Source organism: Callithrix jacchus, chromosome 16 (genome assembly GCF_049354715.1).
Source record: "Callithrix jacchus isolate 240 chromosome 16, calJac240_pri, whole genome shotgun sequence".
Taxonomy (NCBI): domain Eukaryota; kingdom Metazoa; phylum Chordata; class Mammalia; order Primates; family Cebidae; genus Callithrix; species Callithrix jacchus.
Genome location: NC_133517.1, coordinates 77,413,572 through 77,435,763, shown reverse-complemented (window position 1 = coordinate 77,435,763; position 22,192 = coordinate 77,413,572). Strand labels below are relative to the sequence as shown.

The window sequence follows — 22,192 nt, the reverse complement described above, 5'->3', positions numbered from 1 at the left end:
CTATGACCAGGCTGGAGTATAGTGGCATGATCTTGGCTCACCACAACCTCTGCTTCCTGGGTTCAAGCAATTCTCATGCCTCAGCCTCCCAAGTAGCTGAAATTACAGGTACACACCACCACGCCTGGATAATTTTTGTATTTTTAGCAGAGACGGAATTTCACCATGATGGCCAGGCTGGTCTCGAACTCCTGACCTCAGGTGATCCACTCACTTCGGCCTTCCAAAGTGCTAAGATTACAGGCATGAGCTACCACACCTGACTGAAATACTTTTATACTCAGTAGAACTTGTAGAATTCAAGATTATATGTTTTTATACTTATTATTGGACTACATGCACGAGTGGAATGGAAGCCAATTTTCTCCCTTTCAAGTAATCAGCTTCTATTATTTCTTTGTCTGCTAAAATCATTCTGAAAATATATACGGGAGGAAAATGTAGTTATGTTATCCACAAAAACTAGAATACACCTGTACCATGTCACTTTATTATTTTGGTACACTACATGACATTTCCCTCATGATTTCTGCAGTTAAGCAGAACAGTGTGTTGGGATCTGTTTTTCTTTCACCAAATAGTGAATTGAGTGCCTCTAGAGTCCCAGCTTTCCTAAACGGTGAGATCCTCATGTAAATATATGGCTGTAGCTTTCTGGCTACATCTGCTTTTCTTCATAGTTTAAATCCCATTTAATCTGAAGCCAAGCCAAGCCCCTAGAGAATTCCACCAAAGCAAAAGGGAAGGAAAAAAAAAGAAAAGCAAAAGGGAAGGCTTGAAAAGTCCTAGAAATTATAAATTGGCTGAGTACCAAATTGTCAGTTTTCAATTACAACTGCTGGTTAAGATCACAATTGAAATATTAGATACTGAATGTAGATATTGAACACTGCTTCTTTGAATCTTTATCCTGTTTACAGATAAATAGTCCCAAAGAGCAAAGAATGAAATTTATCAAATAGTGTATATTACATTTACTGTGATATGAAGGTCCTGTATATTACTGGGATCTGAGAAATGTAGAATTGGAACAAATTTAAGACTTACAGGCACAAACTCTTCCCCATGCTTTTTCCTTCCTTCTCTTTATTTTTTTTTTTCAAATCATGGATTATTTTTTCTGTGTTTAACAGAAAGTAAGTTGTTTATGTAGCAAGGATTTTCATATTCAGTATGAAGAATTACATGTTAATATGTAGAAAAAATCAGGCTGAAGCCAGGCGTGGTGACTCACACCTGTAAACCTAGCACTTTGGGAGGCCAACGCAGATGGATCACCTGAGGTCAGGAGTTTGAGACCAGCCTGCCCAACATGGTAAAACCCCATCTCTACTAAAAATATACAAATTAGTGGGGCATGGTGGTGGATGCCTGTAATCCCAGCTACTAGAGAGGCTGAGGCAGGAGAATTGCTTGAACCCAAGAGGTGAAGGGTGCAGTGAGCTGAGATTGCACCATTGCACTCCAGCCTGGACAACAGAGCAAAAACTCCATCTCAAAAAAAAAAAAAAAGAAGAAGAAGAAAAGAAAAAATCAGTCTGGGCACAGTGGCTCATGCCTGTAATCTTGGCTACTTGGGAGGCAGAGGAAGGACAATCGCTTGAACCTGGGAGGCGAAAGTTGCAGTGAGCCAAGATCACATCACTCTGGGTGACAGAGCAGGACTCTGTCTCGAAAAAGAAAAAAAACGTGTAGAAAAATATCTACTTTTCTCTGGAATATGAACTTTATGTCATTTTAGCTGTTGTTAATTCTTCAGCCTCTACTTAACATAGTTTTAACACTATAAAAATGTTGACTTTCAGAGTCTAGTTACTTCCCAAACCTTGTGTCTCAATGCACTGCTTTCTTTCTTGCTTTCAGTCACCTTCTCAAGTTTGAATGTCTTCCAGTGGTGCACTCACTAAACTTTCGTTGGATATCTGGTGATGATTTCATATGTTTTTCATAGGTGAAAAGGTAATGCAACTGCTTAGAGAAGGGCAATGTGTTCCTTAAAGAAAGTTAGGCTGGGTGTGGTGGCTTATGCCTGTATTTCCAGCACTTTGAGAGGCTGAGGTGGGCAGATCACAAGGTCAGGAGTTCGAGACCAGCCTGGCCAGCATGGTGATACTCCGTCTCTACTAAAAATACAAAAAATTAGCCAGGCATGGTGACACACACCTTTAGTCTCAGCTACTTTGGAGGCTGAGGCAGGAGAATTGTTTGAACTCAGCTGGCAGAGGTTGCAGTGAGCCAAGATCATGCCACTGCACTCAAGCCTAGGTGACAGAGCAAGACTCTGTGTCAAAAAAGAAAGTTAGAAGAATTATAATTTGAGAATAAGTGGTAAATTTTAAAAAAGAAAAAAAAAGGCAGAAAAGAGAGAGGAAATGAGTTCTGCATAGGAACTTAAATGAGCAAAGCCTGAAGTCAATCTTTAGAAATCTAAAATGAAGAATTTTTACAATACTACATATCAGATGCCATGCCACATCTCTTACATAAATCATCTCATTTTTTCTTTGCATAAAATGCTGTAAAAAATTGAATGAGTTGTTCAAATACTTAGATAGTAAATGTGGCAGAGCGAGGCTTGAAACTGAAGATATCTGACTTGTGCTTTTCATTGCCTGATCGATTTTCTAAAAGTAGGCCAGGCTTGGTGGCCCACACCTGTAATTCCAGCACTTTGGGCAGCCGAGGTGAGTGGATTACCTGAGGTCAGGAGGTTGAGACCAACCTGCCCAACATTGTGAATCCCTGTCTGTACCAAAAATACAAAAATTAAAGTTCCAACTTAATTATTTTGTTCTTGTGTGAAATGATGTCTCTTTTAGCAGGTATTGGTGAGCATGAAGAGATGAGCAGATGAAGGTGTCATATTTCAATTACAATGTTACGATCAGTAGCTGCGATGGAATATGATAGTAGGTGTTCAGTTTGTCAAACAAATACATGGATGTCATGTGTGGTTTATTGATGCCATAATATGGCTGTCTCCCTGCACTCCTTTAGCTTTTAAAGCTGTGATTATATATATTAAAACTAAAACTTTACTCAACACCAAGCAAATGTATGAAACTCGATGTTTCTATCATTAAACTTTTAATGAGAGACAGACAAAGGCAAAATATGAATAAGTTATTGGCCGCAATGCAAGTGATGCATACAATTGTCACTTTTGTATGTTGAGAGGAGAACTGGACTCCACCTGTGCCAGCCACACAGCTGGGCAAATAAACACGCAGCAACCTTTGTTTCAGGGAGGGTGGCTGCTCCTGAGACACTCGGATCCAAATCCACCCTTGAAAACTGAAGTGGGACATTAAATATAATATCCCGTAAAACTGAATTCTCCTAGGCCAAATGGCAGCATATCATCAGCAGATGATGATAACAGTATAAAACAACAGTGGTTGTAAAATAACAAAGGTACAATTTACTGAGTGCTTACAATGTATTTGGCATTATGCTGAACACTCATAGTGGACTGTGTCATCTGGTCCTCATGTTACCTGATTTCATCATGTTTGAGGTCACCTATTCTACTGGGGAGAGAATGTGATGAGGAAGGACTATTTAAAGTTAACCTTTGTCTTTGATCTTAGATAGTATGTTTGCCCTGTAGGTTGTGTGGTATAGAGGTGGGGAGGATGGAGACTGACTGTAAATTAAACAATGGGTCAGTAATTAAAGCTGGAGGAGATATATACTTAGGTCAGCAGTCAAATTTCTGCTTGATTTAATAATACTTTTTAAGTACTTTGAAGTCTGTTATAGATTTTCTTTTTTTGGATTTAGAATGCTTTTCTGGAATTATTTATACAGAGCCAATGTTTTATGTAATTCACTGTACCAAGAGAAAACAGTAGGTGTTAACAAATGTATACAGAGCTGTATATTTGCAGGTCATATTTAAGATACTGTTGCCTAAGCCAACTTGAGGATTTGAAAAAATTACAATAAACTTGGAAGGTTGCCAGAAATAAATAATGTACCTACAAAATTTTAATATAGCATTATTGAGTGCAGTGATATAGTAAATTTATGTAAAATTTGACCCTCCCCGCAAGAGAGCCGCATTTGTAGCTATTGTATCAGAGTGTGATTGGCTTAGTTTTTGTTCCAGGTTGCATTAGGTGACCCTCTTCTGAATCCAAGAATGGTTTGTTTATTTATGATTTATTTTATATTTTGTTTTTTGAGACAGAGTCTCCCCATGTTGCCCAAGCTGGTCTTGAATGTCTGGCCTCAAGCGATCCTCCCATCTCAGCCTCCCAAAGTGCAGGGATTACATGCATGAGCATTCATGGATGACTGATTGGTTGATTGAGACAGGATCTCACTCTTTTGCCCAGGCTGGAGTGCAGTGGTGTGATCATGGCTCACTGTGGCCTCAATCTTCTGGGATCAAGAGATCCTCCTACCTCAGACTCCTGAGTAGCTGGGACTATAGGCATGTACCACTATGCCTGGTTAATATTTTAATTTCATTTTATTTTTAGAGACAGAATATGTTGCCCAGACTGGTCTTGAACTCCTCGCCTCATGCTATCCTTCTACCTTGACCTCCCAATGTGCTGGCATTACAGGTGTGAGCCACCACACCTGTCCAGATTATTTATTAAGAGTATGTAGAAATACCACTGAATTAATTGTATTTGTCTTTGAGGCCAACATTATTCATTTGGCCAAAGTGAATATCACCATTTAAAAACTGTGGAGGCCGGGTGTGGTGGCTCACGCCTGTAATCCCAGCACTTTGGGAGGCTGAGGCGGGTGGATCACGAGGTCAAGAGATCGAGACCATCCTGGCCAACATGGTGAAACCCCATTTCTACTAAAAATACAAAAATTAGCCGGGTGTTTTGCACGCACCTGTAGTCCCAGCTACTTGGGAGGCTGAGGCAGAAGAATCGCTTGACCCCGAGAGGCAGAGGTTGCAGTGAGCTGAGACTGTGCCACTGTGCTTCAGCCTGGCAACAGAGCAAGACTCTGTCTCAAAAAAAAAAAAAAAAAAAAAACTGTGGAATACTTATATGAATTATTAGATTAAATGTTGGTACTGGTGCTCGCATAGTAGGGACCCACATTGTGAGACTTGATATTTACGTGACCAGAAGAATTGTTCATTAACATATGTGGAAAATAAATAGAGTTACAACCCTAGATTGCATTTGTTGATGTTGACCTAGAGAGGATGTGATGCTGTTTAAAATAGCAAAAGAGACTGTTGGACCAGTTAGCATGATTGATACAGGCATTAATATGATTCTTAATGGGTTATTATTAACTAGGTTATTTTCCTAGTGGTTTATAACATTGTGAATTTTACAGTCCCAAAAAAAGTTGCCAAGACTTAATTTTTTGTTTAACTTCTGTTTTTACCATGTTTTCCTAAAACATTGGGCAAGAAAAGGACCTGGGATGCAGTCAGCCTAACTCAATACGTGGTAGTTGAATACACGGATGGATAATCAAACAACAAAAATGTAGTGAAGGTATAATTTCAGAATAAAGGAAAGCCTGTAAGTGGAACATACTTAGTTTTAGGAAAAACTAAATCCATTGTCTTTAATGTTTCAATTTCCCCATGCCCCAGCAAACCCTTCATGACCTACCATGAGCTCACGGATTGGTTTTGGGGGAACTGCTGCACAGACTGGCGGCTAACTAGTTCAAAGGTAGCTCTCCTCTGCACACACTCCTCCTCCCTCTGGCTGTTCTCTCTGGATGATTCACTTCCAGCTATTTCCTGAGCACCCACTCTGAGCCAAACAAATAGCCTCACCAACATGGTGAAACCCCATCTCTAGTAAAAATACAAAAGTTAGCCAGGCATGGTAGCGCATGCCTGCAATCTCAGCTACTCAGGAGGCTGAGGCAGGAGAATCGCTTGAACCCAGGAGGTGGAGGTTGCAGCAAGCTGAGATTGCACCACTGCACTCCAGCCTGGGTGACAGAGCAAATCTGTCTCAAAAATAATAATAAATAAATAAATAAATAAAAAATATAAAATATAAAAAAGAAAAACAAATAGAAATCTATGATTCAAGAATGACAGAATTAAGCCACCATCTGTGCCCTCAAGCAGAGTGATTTAGTTTGGGAAGAGATATGCTCCCTCCTCCCTCCATAAAAACATTATGCTACAACACAGTAAGTATCAAGAAAAATTACCTATCACCAGTCACGTGGATGATAGAAGGAAAGTAAACTCTGACAGGAGTGAGGGTTGGAGAAGATGACATTTTACCATAACTTTATTTTCTAACCCCCTGCAACCTATGATGTGTATGGCTTTGTAAGCATGCAGCCCATATTACTTTGGCCTCAGAAACTGTAGCTATGTGACCTTGAGCAAGTTACTCAACCAACTTGAGTCTCATTCTTCCATTATAAAATGAAGATTTCTTTTGGCTGGAACCATCTTGCAGTCATTTGCCAAAATTATGAACACAAAGAGAAAGAGGAGAGGCACCTGATATATGTTCTCTAGGCCTTTTAGAAAACATGGAGTTGGCTGGGCTCAGTGGCTTACGCCTGTAACCCCAACACTTTGGGAGGCTGAGGTGGGCAGATCACTTGAGGCCAGGAGTTCAAGACCAGCCTAGCTAATGTGGCAAAACTCCATCTCTATTAAAAATACAAAAATTAGCTGGGCGTGATGGTGCACATCTGTAATCCCAGCTATGTGGGAGACTGAGATGGGAGGATCGTTTGAGCCTGGGAGGCAGAGGCTGCAGCGAGCCAAGATCATGCCACTGCACTCCAGCTTGGGTGACAGAGTGAGACTCCATACCAAAAAAGAAAAGAAAACATGGAGTTGTTCTTTTGGCTGCATACATATGAATCTATAAGAGAGGTAGAAGAATAAAATGAAGATGATAGCAGTATCTACCTTACAGAGTGGTTGTGGGGATGGTATTATAATAACACTTGTGAAGGCTTATTACAGTGGTATATAGTAGGTGAATTACTATTATCATTATTATGGCTAAACTTGAGCAGAATGGGATAGAGGTGGCACTCTTTTTGATTTGAGATTTTTTTTTTTGAGACAGAGTCTTACTCTGTCGCCTAGGCTGGAGTTCAGTGGTGCAATCTCGGGCTCACTGTGATCTCTGCCTCCTGGGTTCAAGCAGTTCTTGTGTCTCAGCCTCTCGAGTAGCTGAGATTACAGGCATGTGCTACCACATCTGGCTAATTGTTATATTTTTAGTAGAGACAGGGTTTCACCATGTTGGCCAGGCTGGTCTCAAACTTCTGACCTCAGGTGAGCCACCTGCCTTGGCCTCCCAAAGTGCTGGGATTACAGGTGTGAGCCACCGAGCCCAGCCCTAGAGATGTCACTCTTAATGTCTGATGGTAGGGGAGGTTGTGAGAGTGGGGGCACAAGGAGTATGACAACCAAATGAAAAATGGCCAAGGATCTAGATAGGATCTTTCTCCAGAGAATGAATATAATTGGATAATAAGCATACGAAAACATGGTCAACATCGTTAGTCATCCGAGAAATGCACATCAAAACCACAATAAGATACAACTTCACACCCTCTAGGATAAGGTGTAATAATAATATAAAAAGATCGACAGTGATAAGTATTGGTTGGGATTTGGAGAACTTGGAACCTCTTTCCTGGTGGTAGGATTGTAAACCGGAGCAACCACTTTGGGGAAAGTCTGTCAGGTTCTCAAATGCCCAAATATTAGAGTGACCATATGATCCCGCCATTGCACTCCTAGCTATATGCTGAAGAGAAATGAAAATGTAGGTCTGCACAAAAACTTGTCCAAGCTACTCACAAGGCTGAGGCAGGAGAATCACTTGGACCCGGGAGGTGGAGGTTACCGTGAGCCGAGATTGCACCACTGCACTCCAGCCTGGGTGACAGAGTGAGGCTCCGTCTCAAAAAACAAACAAGCAAGCAAACAAACTGAGATGTGTTGCTATGGGACAAGCTCTCTTCTGGGCTCTGGGGGCACGGGAATAAGTGAAGCCATGATCACTGCCTCAAAGAGCTTAGAGTATAGAGGGAAAGACAGAGAAGGGGGCAGACAATGAGGATACGCTGTTATTGGTGCTTTGCTGGAAGCAACACAGCAGTCAGGAAGACACTAAGAAGAATAGAACTCAGATTGGGAGCAAGGTCAGGCAAAGCTCCCCAGAGGAATTGGTTAGCAGATTTTTAAAGTGCATGCCACGTGGAAAGAACTTGAGACTGGGTGGATAGACGGCAGCTCATGTGGCATCTATGGAGCAGAAGTCTTTCTTGAGAGTGTTATCCCTGTTGCCTGGAGTCCTTTGGCTGTAGCACTCAGTGGCCAGGATGCCAGGTGGTCCTCATTGGCTGTCTTTTTTCTCCTCAGTGTCCAACAAGCACCCATTTGTGGACAGCAATCTTCTCTACCAGTTCAGAATGAACTTCCGGCGGAGGCGAAGACTAATGGAGCTGCTCAATGAAAAGTCCCCCTCCTCCCAGGAAACTCATGACAGTCCCTTCTGCCTGAGGAAGCAGAGCCATGACAATCGGAAATCTACCAGCTTTATGTCAGGTATGCCATCCCAGGGTTTATTGGAGCTCATGTGTTTGTCTTTTGAGAAATAATAGAGCCATGACTCACCTTTGTGAAATTCTGTCTCTATCACAGAGTAGGATTTTTACTTATTCATAACCAAGAAGTATGAAAAAAAATTCCCAAACCCTAAGTTTGTCTTGGGCCACCAACGTAGATGCCAGGATTCTGTTTTAGAAAACTATGTACATGAAGTATTGAAGACCTCTCAGGCTCTCACTCATACCTTATTTACTTTTCATTTATAAACCATTCTTGCCTGGCATGGTGGCATAAACCTGTAATCTCAGCTACTTGGGAGGCTGAGGCGGGAGGATCACCTGAGGCCAGGAGATTGAGACTAGGCTGGGCCATATAGCAAGACTTCATAAGTCCAAAAAATTTAAAAATAAATAAATATAATACAAGTGGTTTTTACATATCATTTAATTATTCAGTTTTGTAAATCACGACTTTGAAAAGCTATCTATTTTGAAGATGAATGAGAAGATTATTTCTGTGGGCATTGACACCAATAACAACAAAAAAGTGTCTGGTTATCCACCTGTTATCGGGGTGATAGAGAACAAAGAAGAGCAATGAAAAGCTGATACAAGTCTCACAAAGCATAGCAGCCAGTGGTGTTACACTTTAAGCAGACAGTCTCAGCTGTGCGGTTAGGCCTGATGGAAACGACGGTGATTGGCTGTAAGGGTGATCTGGCTGTGACAACTGTCACTTCGTTGATCATCAGGGCTGATTCAGCTGATCTGACTGGCAGGGAGGGTGTAAAAGGAAAAGAAAAATGTAATTATTTATTTATTGATTCATTGAGATGGAATTTCTTTCTTGTTGCCCAGGCTGGAGTGCAATGGTGCGATCTCGGCTCTTGGCAACCTCCACCTCCCGGGTACAAGCGATTCTCCTGCCTCAGGCTCCCGGATAGCTGGGATGACAGGCATCTGCCACCACGCCCAGCTAATTTTATATTTTTAGTAGAAATGGGGTTTCTCCATGTTGGTCAGGCTGGTCTCGAGCTCCTGACCTCAGGTGATCTGCCTGCCTCAGCTTCCCAAAGCGCTGAGATTACAGGTGTGATACACCATATCTGGCCACAAATATATGTATTGAGGCTGAGTGTGGTGGCTCATGCCTATAATCCCAGCACTTTGGAAGGCCAAGGCAGGAGGATGACCTGAGGTCAAGAGTTTGAGACCAGCCTGCCCAACAAGGTGAAACCTTGTCTCTACTAAAAATATAAAAATTAGCCAGATGTGGTGGCAGGTGCCTGTAATCTCAGCTATTCAGGAAGCTGAGGCAGGAGAATCAGTTGAACCCGGAAGGCAGAGGTTACAGTGAGCCAAGATCTCGCCACTGCACTCCAGCCTGGGTGACAGAGCGAGACTCTGTCTCAAAACAAAACAAAATAAAACAAAACAACTACATGTATTGAGACATTTCTGTGCCCCAGGCCCTGAGCCAAACTTGGTTACATGAATTTTCTCATTTAATTCTTACCATAACCCTAAGAGAAAGGATCTTTCTTACACCTACTTTACAGGTGAAGAGTCTAAGGCACAGAGCAATTGAGTGGCTTACACAGGTTAGGAAGTGGTGGGCAGGGCTCAGTCTACCAGCTGTAGCTAACACCAGTTTAGTTCCTACTAGTTTTGTTTTACTACAATACTTCTAATATGCTGCCACCTCCCCAACCCCACACACCCCAGGTTCCTCAGACACAGCCATCTGGAGGAAAGAAAGAAGCATGAGCTTCTGTGGAAAAAGAAAGGCTGGCTGAGGGTGAGGAGCCTAATCCTGTGCTCCCAGGCCATCCTGGTCAGGCCAAGAGGACACCCCAGATGTACATCTCCTTAACTTTGCAAACTTCTGCAGAGTAATTTTACTTTTTCACAAGGAAGTGTTTGCCTGTTTCTTGAGTGGGCCCAATATACTGAACAAGTGATAAGGATGAGTAGAAGGATATTGTAACCATGGTAACCTGTATGAGTCCATTCTGTAAATGCTATAAAGGAATACCTGAGATCGAGTAATTTATTAGGTTGATGCAAAAGTAATCGTGGTTTTTGCCATGAAAAGCAATGGCAAAATGGCAAAAAGTAACGGGGCACAGAAATGTCATATGATTGTAAGTGGTCTCATTATCACCTCCTATTCAGTCCACCAGCTTTAGCTAACATCAGTTTAGCTCCCATGAAGCTATGCACCCAAGCTTTGCTCAGCTCCTGGGGCACAGGAATTAATTTAATTTATTTTATTTTATTATTTTTCTTGAGATGGAATTTCACTCTTGTTGCCCAGGCTAGAATGTAATGGTGCGACCTTGGCTCACCATAACCTCTGCCTCCTGGGTTCAAGCGGTCCCAGGAGGTGTCTCAGCCTCCTGAGTAGCTGGGATTACAGGCATATGCCACCACGTCCGGCTAGTGTTTGTATTATTAATAGAGAGGGGGTTTCTCCATGTTGGTCAGGCTGGTCTCAAACTCCTAACCTCAAGTGATCCGCCCACCTCAGCCCCCAAAGTGCTGGGAATACAGGCGTGAGCCACCAGGCCTGGCCAGAAATCAATTTTAATGGCAAAAACCACAATGATTTTTGCAGCAACCTAATATAAAGAAAATTAGTTTAATTGGTTCACGGTTCTGTAGGCAATACAGGAAGGATGGTGGCATCTGCTTTTAGGGAGACCTCAGGAAGTTTCCAATCATGGTGGAAGGTGAAGGGGAGCAGGAGTGGCAGGGATTGGGGGTGGAGGTGCCACATGCTTTAAAATAATCAGATCTCACAAGAACTCACTATCGTGAGGACAGTGTAATGGGGATGGCACTAAACCATTCATGAGAATCCACCCCCGTGACCCAATCACCTTCCACTGGGCCCCACTTCCAACACTGGGATTACCTTTCCACACGAGATTTAGGTGAGGACGTATATTCAGACTATAGCATGCCCATAAACACCAGCATTTATTTTGTGCTTCCCACGTGCACATGAAAGTAACTCCCCATGGTTTCTTTCAGTCATATACCTTCCCCTTGCTGAGAGCCAGCCTACTCCATGACAGAGAACCAAATCAGAAAATTAAAGACACTGACTCACATACATGCTCAAAGCCTGAATGTGTGCATTAATGTGGTTTTTTTCCCCCAAGATGGAGTCTTGCTCTACCACCCAGGCTGGAGTGCTATGGCTCAATCTGGGCTCACTGCAATCTCTGCCTCCTGGACTCAAGCAATTCTCCTGCTGCAGCCTCCCAAGTAGCTGGGATTATAGGCACTTGCCACCACGCCTGGCTAATTTTTGTATTTTTAGTAAAGTCAGGATTTCACCATGTTGGCCAGGCTGGCCTTGAACTCCTGACCTCATAATCTTCCCACCTCTGCCTCCCAAAGTGCTGGGATTACAGGCATAAGCCACTGGGCCCGGCCCGATTAATGGTTTTATTTGAAATCAGAAGGCATTTATTATACTCTTGATTTATCCCATGTAGCTAACCCGTCATTAACATCCCAGCAGGGACTGCTCAACATGGAAGTGGTAGTCCTTGAAATAGTATCATCCTCTCACAAACATGATATAATCCACACCTTGCACCAATCCTGAAAACAGCATTGTTCTCTCTTTACAATCAGGGACATAGAGGCTCAGAGAGCTTCCCTGATGTTACTCAAGTTGTGCTGTAAATGACAGAGCTGGCCAGGCACAGTGGCTGACACTTATAATCCTAGTTCTTTGGGAGGCTGAGGCAGGTGGATCACTTGAGGCCAGGAATTCGAGACCAGCCTGGCCAACATGGTGAAACACAATCTCTATTAAAAGTAGGAAAATGAGCGAGGCGTGGTGTCAGGTGCCTATGGTCCCAGCTACTCGGGAGGCAGGAGAATCGCATGAACCTGGGAGACAGAGGTTGCAGTGAGCCCAGATTGCATCACTGCACTCCAGTCTGTGCAACAGGGTGAGACTCCATCTCAAAAAAAAACAAAATAATGTAATATAAAGTAAGTGGCAGAGCTGCAACTCAAGTGCTTGCTTTTCTGCCACTAAGACCGGCATGCTTTTTCCTGGCTTCCTTGGACCTTGTGGTTGAAAGCCTATGTGCTCTAGAGAGCCGAGACCGCCCCCTTGGTGACTGTGTGTGTTTTCTGGTACACAGTGAGCCCCAGCAAGGAGATCAAGATCGTGTCTGCCGTGAGGAGGAGCAGCATGAGCAGCTGCGGCAGCAGCGGGTACTTCAGCAGCAGCCCCACCCTCAGCAGCAGCCCCCCTGTGCTCTGCAACCCCAAGTCTGGTGAGTGCCCAAAAGGTGGCCCTGCTCCTGACTAGGACTGTGGGGACTTGGGCAAGTCCCTGGAAAGCAGAATCTAAGATAGAGGGAGACTAGTCTGTGGGCTCTAAGAAGTTAGAGCATGCTCTTGGGGTCAACACGAGTTGAATGGAAGGGAAGGAAGAATTGGGCTGAAGGAGAAATTGGGTTGTAGCCCAGTCTCCGTGAAGGCTATCATTGACCCAGTGGGACCTCTGGAGCTGGGGTGGCCCTTCTAAGTTGCCTGGAGTTGTGTTGAGGGGGCTTGGCCTTTGGATCCACATGTTGACCAGTAATTAGGTATCGGTGGCCCCTGGGAGGAGGCCATGACCTTGGGCAAAGCTGCTGTTTTCAGAGAGATGGTCCCTAAGACAGCTGAGGGCTGTCTCCTTTAGCACTCCCCTGAAGGGGGTTTTGGGCAGTGTGTGACAGTGTTCACTACGGCAGGAGAAATAGCACTTCCCCAGAATGCAGCAGATGCAAAGATCTGTTGTAGCCCAACACCCTTAAGGAAGACGCCTGGATCTGTGCATACCCAACTGTCACTGGAATCGACTCTGGGTGCCCTGTAGTTTCAAAATCTGCTCATCAACCTCCATAGCCTTTATATTCAAGGAAAAATATCTAGGCACAAAGATTGTTGGTGAACATGTACTTACAAACAATCCTTCCTCCACCCAGTCAGTTCATCAACCCCCCAGGAACTGGTAATCATTGAAACTGCCCTTTCTCACCATCCCTTACTGACCTCGTGTCCTCACTGCTCTCCTTGCCAGGATGAGGATGTGTGGTCCATCCCTACAGTAACCACCAGAAAACACTCTCAAACCTATTTGTTTAGTGCACTGCCCACCCCCAGTTCAGTTTGTCACCTTTGAGGAAGAGGCTCTGTTCCTTTGGTTCAGGTTGTTTCCTCACAATCAGATCTTGGGGGTACAAAGATGACAGGTCATCACCCCCAACTCAGTGAATACCCTACCACTTTGGAGAAAAAAAATATTACATGTTACTAAGAATAAGGACTAATTGATGCTGTTCAAAAGGCTTTGAGAGAAAACTCTGTCATCTAATGCCGTTATCTAGGAAGGTGGTTATTTTTCCTGATCTAACTTTTTTCTTTTTTTGCTGCCTTCTGGAGAGTTAGCATCAGTAATAAAGTTGTAACCTGTAAGTGGATGAAGAAACTTGCTTCTACACTGTCCTGGCTGCAGTCGTTGAGTATTGGGGTTTTCAGTCACTGGAGCTTGCTGATTAAGTAGAATGAAAAAGGAGAACTGAATTCTTAGAAATGGGATGTTTGAAGCCCTCATAGAAATCTGACATCCATCCTCAAAGTTCAGAGCAAACGATCTCAGTTTCAAAAAAGGGTCAGTGGTGCCATCACCATTTTACATGTTTTTGATTGCGTATGATAGAATATGAAAAAAGTGTCAATTACTGAAATTAGCAACAAAATCCATGTTCCCTGAGGTAGGTTAGTGCTGTTGCCTCTTTCTCCTTGCCTCTGGGTCAAAGGGGAGAGTTTACTGTTGTGCAGGCAGAAGAGAAAGGTCTTGTTTCCTTTCTTGGGTTTCTAAGAATAAGAGCTGTCAGGACCGAGTTGTGGTTTGTAAATCCCACTTCTTACCCATAGTTTGACAAGCTTCTCTCTCGCGAGGGTTCCCAAGACCCATGAGCTCATCTGTGATTTTTTTTATTCTCAAGCAGATGATCAGGACTTCACAGTGAGGCATTTAAAAATTAATGATCTCTCAGGAGGTTGGAAAAGAAAAAAAATTAAAAAAAATTAATTATTCTAAATATACCAGGATATGTTTTTTTAGTACTATATATAAATGCCCTAAGCCAGACACACGCACAAAAAAACAGTTCTAAAGATATTGATGTAATCAGTATCATCGTGATAAGCAAATAAGCTTCCAAGAATATGAAAAGAGACCATCCTGGCCAACATGGTGAAACTCCGTCTCTACTAAAAATACAAAAATTATCTGGGCATGGTGACACTCACCTGTAATCTGAGCTACTCCAGAGGCTGAGACAGGAGAATCACTTGAATCCAGGAAGCAGAGGTTGCGTCGAACTGAGATCATGCCACTGCACTCCAGAGCGAGACTCCGTCTCAAAAAAAGAAAAGAGAATGTTTTCCCTGGGCCTCAATGTTTCTTTTTTCAATAAAATAAAGAGGAGAAGTGCATTAAAAGTAATGGTTATCGGCTGGGCACGGTGGCTCAAGCCTGTAATCCCAGCACTTTGGGAGGCCAAGGCGGGTGGATCACAAGGTCGGCAGATCGAGACCAACCTGGTCAACATGGTGAAACCCCGTCTCTACTAAAAATTACAAAAAATTAGCTGGGCATGGTGGCGTGTGCCTGTAATCCCAGCTACTCAGGAGGCCGAGGCAGGAGAATTGCCTGAACCCAGGGGGCGGAGGTTGCGGTGAGCCGAGATCGCGCCATTACACTCCAGCCTGGGTAACAAGAGCGAAACTCCGCCTCAAAAAAAAAAAAAAAAAAAAAAAAGTGATGGTTATCACCTCTGCCAAATAGTACAGTGTGATTCCTGCATCCAAATTCATAAGCCCCCTGGGGGTTTATGGGGAGTGGGGAGAGAGTTATTTGACAGAGAATAAAAAGATTTTGGTCCTCAAATATTGACCAGTTTTCTCACCTCCCATCCATCTACTGAGAAAGTCTGTTTCCATTTTGATATTTGACCTACTCCCTCTCGTTTGGCGAACATAAGTTTTCCCTTTTATGAGATTTCTGAAACCAAAAGTGATAAGATCAGCAACCTGTCACCTCAACAAGGAGCACTGGATTGCCTTTCACTGAGAGGGTGCTTGTCAGGCCAGAAGGCCAAGCACATAACCAGCGGGCAAGGCCCAGCTGCCTGGTGGGTCATCAGGCCTCGCCCCACGCTGCCTTTCTTTGTCTGCCGCACCCTTGTTCCAGGACTGCACCTGACCTCTGACTGCCACTAGCAAAGGGGATCGGAGGACGACACTTCAGCAGTTTAGGTCCCTTGGCTGAGGCCTTTTCTGTTTCTTTGTGGCACTTCAAGTTCATGATGTCTACAGAGCTGGATTAAAATGGTCCCTGTTCCCCGATCCCCTGGCTACTTGAAGAAGATACGGCAACGCCTTTCCAATTCTTAGCGAGAACGGGATGGATGGGGAGGTTCATTGTCAGTGGATTTTAGGCAGCCGTAAGTCAGAAATTGGCTGCTGTCTGCCATCTTGATAGGCACAGCAGTGAGCTGATGTGAAGAGATGTCTTAGGAGGACTGCACGCCACTATCTTCCTGAGCTTCTACATCCTTTCTTTTGCTTGCAGGACAGCGTGGCACAGGAGCGAGTGTGGCACAGTAGCTGAGAGTGTGGGCACTGGTGTCTAACGCCTGAGTTTCATTCCTCTTCTGCCACATCCATTAGCTCTGGTACCTTGGACACAATCAATTTAACTTTTCTGAGGTGGTTTTTGCAGTTATAAAATGGGGTAACAATGATCCTAACTCATTCATTCTTGTAACGATTAAGTGAGTTAATATATTCACAGCACTTTGCATGGTACCTCTCTAGCACATGTTGAGTACTCAGAAAAGGTCACTAGCATTATTACATAGGGCAGAAAGCAGTGTGTACAGGCGGTCCTAAGTGTTAAGAAGGAAATGAATGAAGCTTTAGTGTGTGGGATGGGTGCAGGACATTGGATGAAGATGGACTTAACTTTGACATATGTAAATTCATATCAGGAGTTAAAAGAAAGAAATGTGAGAATCAGAAGACATATAATTTTTCCTTATTGAAACAATTCAGTCTGGGCGCGATGGCTCATGCCTGTAATCCCAGCAGTTTGGGAGGCTGAGGCGGGCAGATCGCCTGAGGTCATGAGTTCAAGACCAGCCTGACCAACATGGTGAAACCTTGTCTCTACTAAAAATACAAAAATTAGCTAAGTGTGGTGGTGTGTGCCTGCAATTCCAGCTATTCAGGAGTGTGAGGCAGGAGAATTGCTTGAACCCAGGAGGCAGAGGTTACGTCATTGCACTCCAGCCTGGGCAACAAGAGCAAAACTCCGTCTCAAAAAAAAAAAAAAAATTGACCTTCCCCTTTAGCCCCCATTCCTGGCACGCTTGCTTTTCTTCCCTTTCTTTTTTTTTTTCTTAGCTTTGTAAGGTAGGTTTATGGTTATTTATGTTTGCCGCGATTTTCTATCTCTACTCAGCTAAAATGCAAACTGTGAAGCAGGGATCTTTGCCACATTTTCTCACTGATGGTCACCTACGAGATATCAATGAATACCTGCTGAATGCATGGAGGGAGAACTTGGAAGTGCTTATTTCTTGACATTGTGTTTATCTCACAGTGCTAAAGAGACCCGTCACGTCTGAGGAACTCCTTACTCCCGGGGCTCCGTATGCAAGGAAGACATTCACGGTAGGCTGATGCTCTGGCTTTTTTCTCCCATTTTTCTGCACCACGTCCATGTGTCAATGGGTAGCTTATAGACTGAAATGAAAATAACTTTTCTAATTTTCTTTTTGATTTTAGCATAATTATGATAATAGGCTTTCTTGACCTTAAGGCACTAAAATACATTAGGACTTCACATGCCTTAATAGTAATATAGCATTTAAAATGTTTTTGATGTGTTCTTTTTTAAAGAAAAGATTTTGGGCTGGGCGCAGTGGCGCACGCCTGTAATCCCAGCACTTTGGGAGGCTGAGGCGGGCGGATCACCTGAGGTCAGGAGTTCAAGACCAGCCTGACCGATGTGATAAAACCCCATCTCTACCAAAAAATGCAAAAAAATTAGCCAGACCTGGTGGTGGCATGCGCCTGTAATCCCAGCTACTCAAGAGGCTGAGACAGGAGAATGGCTTGAACCTTTCTCAAGGTTCAAGGAGGCAGAGGTTGCAGTGAGCCGAGATAGCGCCATTGCACTTCTGCCTGGGCAATAAGAGCAAAACTTCATCAAAGAAAGAAAAGAAAAGAAAAGAGAAGGGAAGAGAAGAGACGAGAAAAGATTTCCATTATGCACTTACTCTAATTTAATTGCAAATTTTAAGACTGGCATCATTTGCACTTCCATTTGCCTTAAAATCTAATAATTTCAGATTTTATTTTCCGCTATTTGTAATTTAAGTTATTAGATTTTAAGGGAAATGAAGTGAAAATGATGCCAGTAATCCCTTCTGCATCATAGTTCTAGAAATTATTTAAAACATTAAGGGAGTGTTAAGGTAGAGAAAGGAAACTGTGGGATGAATCGTTCTACTGTAGGCATGGTGCTCTGACAATGTGAACACCCAAGCCTCTGACTTGTTGTGAGCAGCTCCAACCGCCTGCCCCTTCTTGGAGGTCCTTTAGGTTCCTTCTGCATGCACTGGATTTCTTCAAACAGAATGAAAGTGCTCTTATCAGCCTCAGGGCGTCCACTCCCCCTCCTGTGTCTCCTGTTGATCTCCTCAAATCCATGTTATCACCTCTTCAAAGCACTTCTCCCTCATCTTCTAACTTTAGTGGCATTATGAGGCTGGAGGGTGGAACTCGATCCACACTCAGTCACGCTGCAAACATTTGCTGAGGCTACTTCACATTCTGACTGCTGAGGAGTTAATAGGAGAAAGGCACTGATAACACGTCTGTACCAGGGGAAAAGATAAACTGTACCTTCAGAAGTGAAATTGAATATAATATACAAATAACAGCAAACTGTAAAGTCATGGAAGTGCCTGAAAATCTTGAGCATTTCCACAAAAATTTTCATTTGCCTCCCTGTTTGTCCTCAGTCTCCAGCATTCAAGAGACAGTAGATTGTATTTTAAAAGTATTTATTTTTGATTTATTATTTTTGAGATGGAGTTTTGCTCTTGTTGTCCGGGCTGGAGTGCAATGGTGCAATCTTGATTCACCGTAACCTCCATCTCCTGGGTTCAAGTGATTCTTCTACCTCAGCCTCCCGAGTAGCTGGGATTACAGGTATGCGCCACCACGACTGGCTGATTTTGTATTTTTAGTAGAGACAAAGTTTCACCATGTTGGTCAGGCTGGTCTTGAACTCCCAACCTCAGGTGATCCACCCACCTCAGCCTCCCAAAGTGCTGGGAGTACAGGCGTGAGCCATCACACCCCACCCCTAATTTTTGATTTTTAATTTAAATGCCAACATTGTTAGTAATTGGTTGTGAGTGTGTTTCAGCTGTGTTTTGGTTGGGCTATGTGTGAAAGACATAGCTAGGAGCTGTCCAGGGAATGAAACTGCCAGCTCTAATAATGATTTCTATAGAAAAGGCCTGCTCTAATTCCAAACAACTTTCGGGTCAGAGTCTAAGTTCATTGTGGACTGTACGTCCTTCTTCATTTATCCCCCGTGGTGGAGAATATTGTGTTTTAAGAAAGCCAAGTATAGGCTGGGAGTGGTGGCTCACGCCTGTAATCCCAATACTTTGGGAGGCTGAGGTGGGTAGATCACCTGACCTTAGGAGTTCCAGACCAGCCTGACCATCATGGGAAAACGCTGTCTCTACTAAAAACATACAAAATTAGCCAGGCGTTGTGTTGTGTGCCTATAATCCAGTTATTTGGGAGGCGGAGGCAGGAGAATCACTTGAACCCTACAAGGTGGAGGTTGCAGTGAGCTGAGATTGCACCACTGCACTCCAGCCTGGGTGACAGAACGAGACTCTGTCTCAAAAATAAAAAAGAAAGCCAAATCTCTTTATTTCCCACCATTAGCAATTTAATGCTAGACTTCAATGACATTGCAGAGTCAAGAGTGTATCATTTGGATATTGGGGAAAAGAACAAACTTAGAGTAGAAATTGTTATCTGGAGAGACATTTCAACCACGTTAAGACTTTTCATAAACCTTCTGCTGGAGTCTGACATAAATTGTATAACAGCCTAAGAAAGAGGAAATCTTCCAGTTGTTTACTGAATCATACCTTCACGGGAGCGTCTTCTTTCTGCCAAACAGATTATATATATATATATATATATATATATATATATATATAATCACATTTTCTACAGGGAGATGCCTGCATTTGTGATAGAAGCAGTGTTCCAATCCCCTGTCAGGGAAGAAAGAAACGGAAGAAGATATGTCATAGTGCACACTTAATCCTGGGCTGGTTTTCTCTCTCTCAGAAGAATAAGCAAATTGCCGGAGACAGTCGGCTGCTTGCTAATTGTGGTTTTCCTCTCTAGATTGTTGGTGATGCAGTTGGCTGGGGTTTTGTGGTGCGAGGAAGTAAGCCATGCCACATCCAGGCTGTCGACCCCAGTGGCCCTGCAGCCGCAGCAGGAATGAAGGTACTAATGGTTCTTTCTCACCCTCTTTTATATCTGTCCTGGGTTCTTCATGCCAAGTTGGCCATGATTCTTACCAGAGACCTAGACTCGTCTTATTTTCTGTCCTTTTCTGTTTCTGCCCTCTCTTTCTTGTTCTCCAAAGTCTTTAACTTTTCCCTGGGTCTTCCCTCTCTTCCAATGAATATTTGGAAGTGTCTAGCCAGACACAGTGGCTCACACCTGTAATCCCAGCATTTTCAGAGGCCAAGGCAGGCAAATCACTTGAAGTCAGGAGTTCAAGACCAGCGTGGCCAACATAGTGAAACCCTGTCTTTACTAGAAATATAAAAATTAACCGGGTGTGGTGGTGTGCCCCTGTAATCCCAGCTACTTAGGAGGCTGAGGCAGGAGAATGGCTTGAACCCGGGAGGCGGAGGTTGCTGTGAGCCAAGGTCGCCATAGTGCATTCCAGGCTGGTTGACGATGAGACTCTGTCTCAAAAACAAGAACAGCAACAACAACAACGAAAACATTTAGCAGTGTCTAAATACCACTAGCTCAATTTCATTATTTGGTGCCAAGTGTACTTTTTCTCCCTAAGTGTTTTGGTTTCATTTTTGTCCAATTTCCTTTACCCTTTCTGAATGGGGTTAAACTGAAACCAGGCACATATGATATAGCAACCAGGAGAGCGACTTTCCTGCCTCCCTGGTGTTGGGAGGTTTCCTCCAAACCTCCCCTGGGGCTTCACATGTTCCCCCTCAACCAATACTGAGTTCGAAAAATTACATATTTCATTTTTCTTCAATCTTTGTGTAATCACATGGTAAAACCCAGTCTCTACTAAAGATGTGAAAAATTAGCCAGGCGTGGTGGCTCACTCCTGTAATCCCAGCTACTTGGGAGGCTGAGGCAGGAGAATTGCTTGAACCTGGGAGGCAGACGTTGTGGTGGGCTGAGATTGTTGCACCACTGTACCCCAACCTGGGCATCAGAGCAAGAAAGACTGTCTTAAAAAAAAGAAAAAAGACAAATATACCGTCAAGAAAATTTGGAAAATATATAAAAGCAGGAAAAAAATTAAAATTACTTCTAATCTTCCCTAAATCAGATGACTGTTAACGTTTTTAAAGCAATTACACTTCAGTAAATGTGTAATTGCCATCCTATAAAGTGTAGCCATCAACATTTTGATTTATATTCTTCTAGACTTCTTGTGTGTATATAGATGTTATGTACATTGTTTTTATTTATACAGAAATACACTATACGAGGATGTCGAGGTTTTCTGCTTTGAAATACCTTTATATAGCACAGCTTTGTTGTATTGTCTGAAATGTTTCACAAGAGGATATTTGTCTTGATTTTCCAAAACCATAAGAGGATGCAGAAGGCTTAAAAGCTAAAGATCATTTCCCTGTTCATTTATTCAATACTTTCATCCTCTTCCATCAGCCTTTCCTAGAGTAGCAATAAGCGTGATTGGGATCTCCGCCGCTCTGATTTCCAGCATGAGCGTTCTGGCATTGGTTTGCATGCTGGAAAACATAAGTGGGCAACAGAAAATGGCTCAAGGAAGCAAAGAACACCTTTTCTGCCTGCCCAGATAATCAGCGCTGGTAGGATTAGAGGCTGCCTCTGCCTTTTGATTTGAAGACCTCACTCCTATCGGGGAGACACAGGCCCCGGGGTCTTGTGCTCTTGGGCAGCCGTGGAAACCCTGCTGGCTAAGGCGGTACCTGGCAGAGCCTTTCTACCTTCCCAGGTCTGCAGTGGGCACAGCACCAAAGCAACTTGGAGTAGGAATGTTGGCCAGTATCATAAAAAAGCAAGCACTTGCATCCATGCTGAGGCTGACTTTTTCATTTTCTAATGGAACTCTTGGCTGGGGAAGGGTTTTATATTTATTTCCACAATAAAAAGCACCTAGTATACATTTTTTTTTGGCACAATGCTTCAGTTCTGAGCGTGCACTCACTAGCATGATGCTTCGGCTTAAAGCGCATTTCTTTTGAGGAAAGCAATGAAGGTATTT

The 22,192-nt window shown here is 43.3% G+C and overlaps 2 protein-coding genes across 2 annotated transcripts in view; both read left to right on the top strand.

Moving 5' to 3' along the window:
* DEPTOR (DEP domain containing MTOR interacting protein) overlaps positions 1 to 22,192 on the top strand; it is a 179,528-nt gene that overhangs the window by 106,933 nt on the left and 50,403 nt on the right. Inside the window, exons 5-8 of the mRNA XM_002759264.7 lie at positions 8,354 to 8,539; positions 12,711 to 12,845; positions 17,228 to 17,298; positions 20,074 to 20,178. Of these exons, the coding sequence (XP_002759310.1) occupies positions 8,354 to 8,539; positions 12,711 to 12,845; positions 17,228 to 17,298; positions 20,074 to 20,178 (497 nt within the window). The remainder of the gene's footprint in view (positions 1 to 8,353; positions 8,540 to 12,710; positions 12,846 to 17,227; positions 17,299 to 20,073; positions 20,179 to 22,192) is intronic.
* The window catches only part of COL14A1 (collagen type XIV alpha 1 chain), a 389,701-nt gene continuing 387,581 nt past the window's right edge, over positions 20,073 to 22,192 (top strand). Inside the window, exon 1 of the mRNA XM_035277299.3 lies at positions 20,073 to 20,178. The gene's annotated coding sequence lies outside the window, so the exon portion shown is untranslated. The remainder of the gene's footprint in view (positions 20,179 to 22,192) is intronic.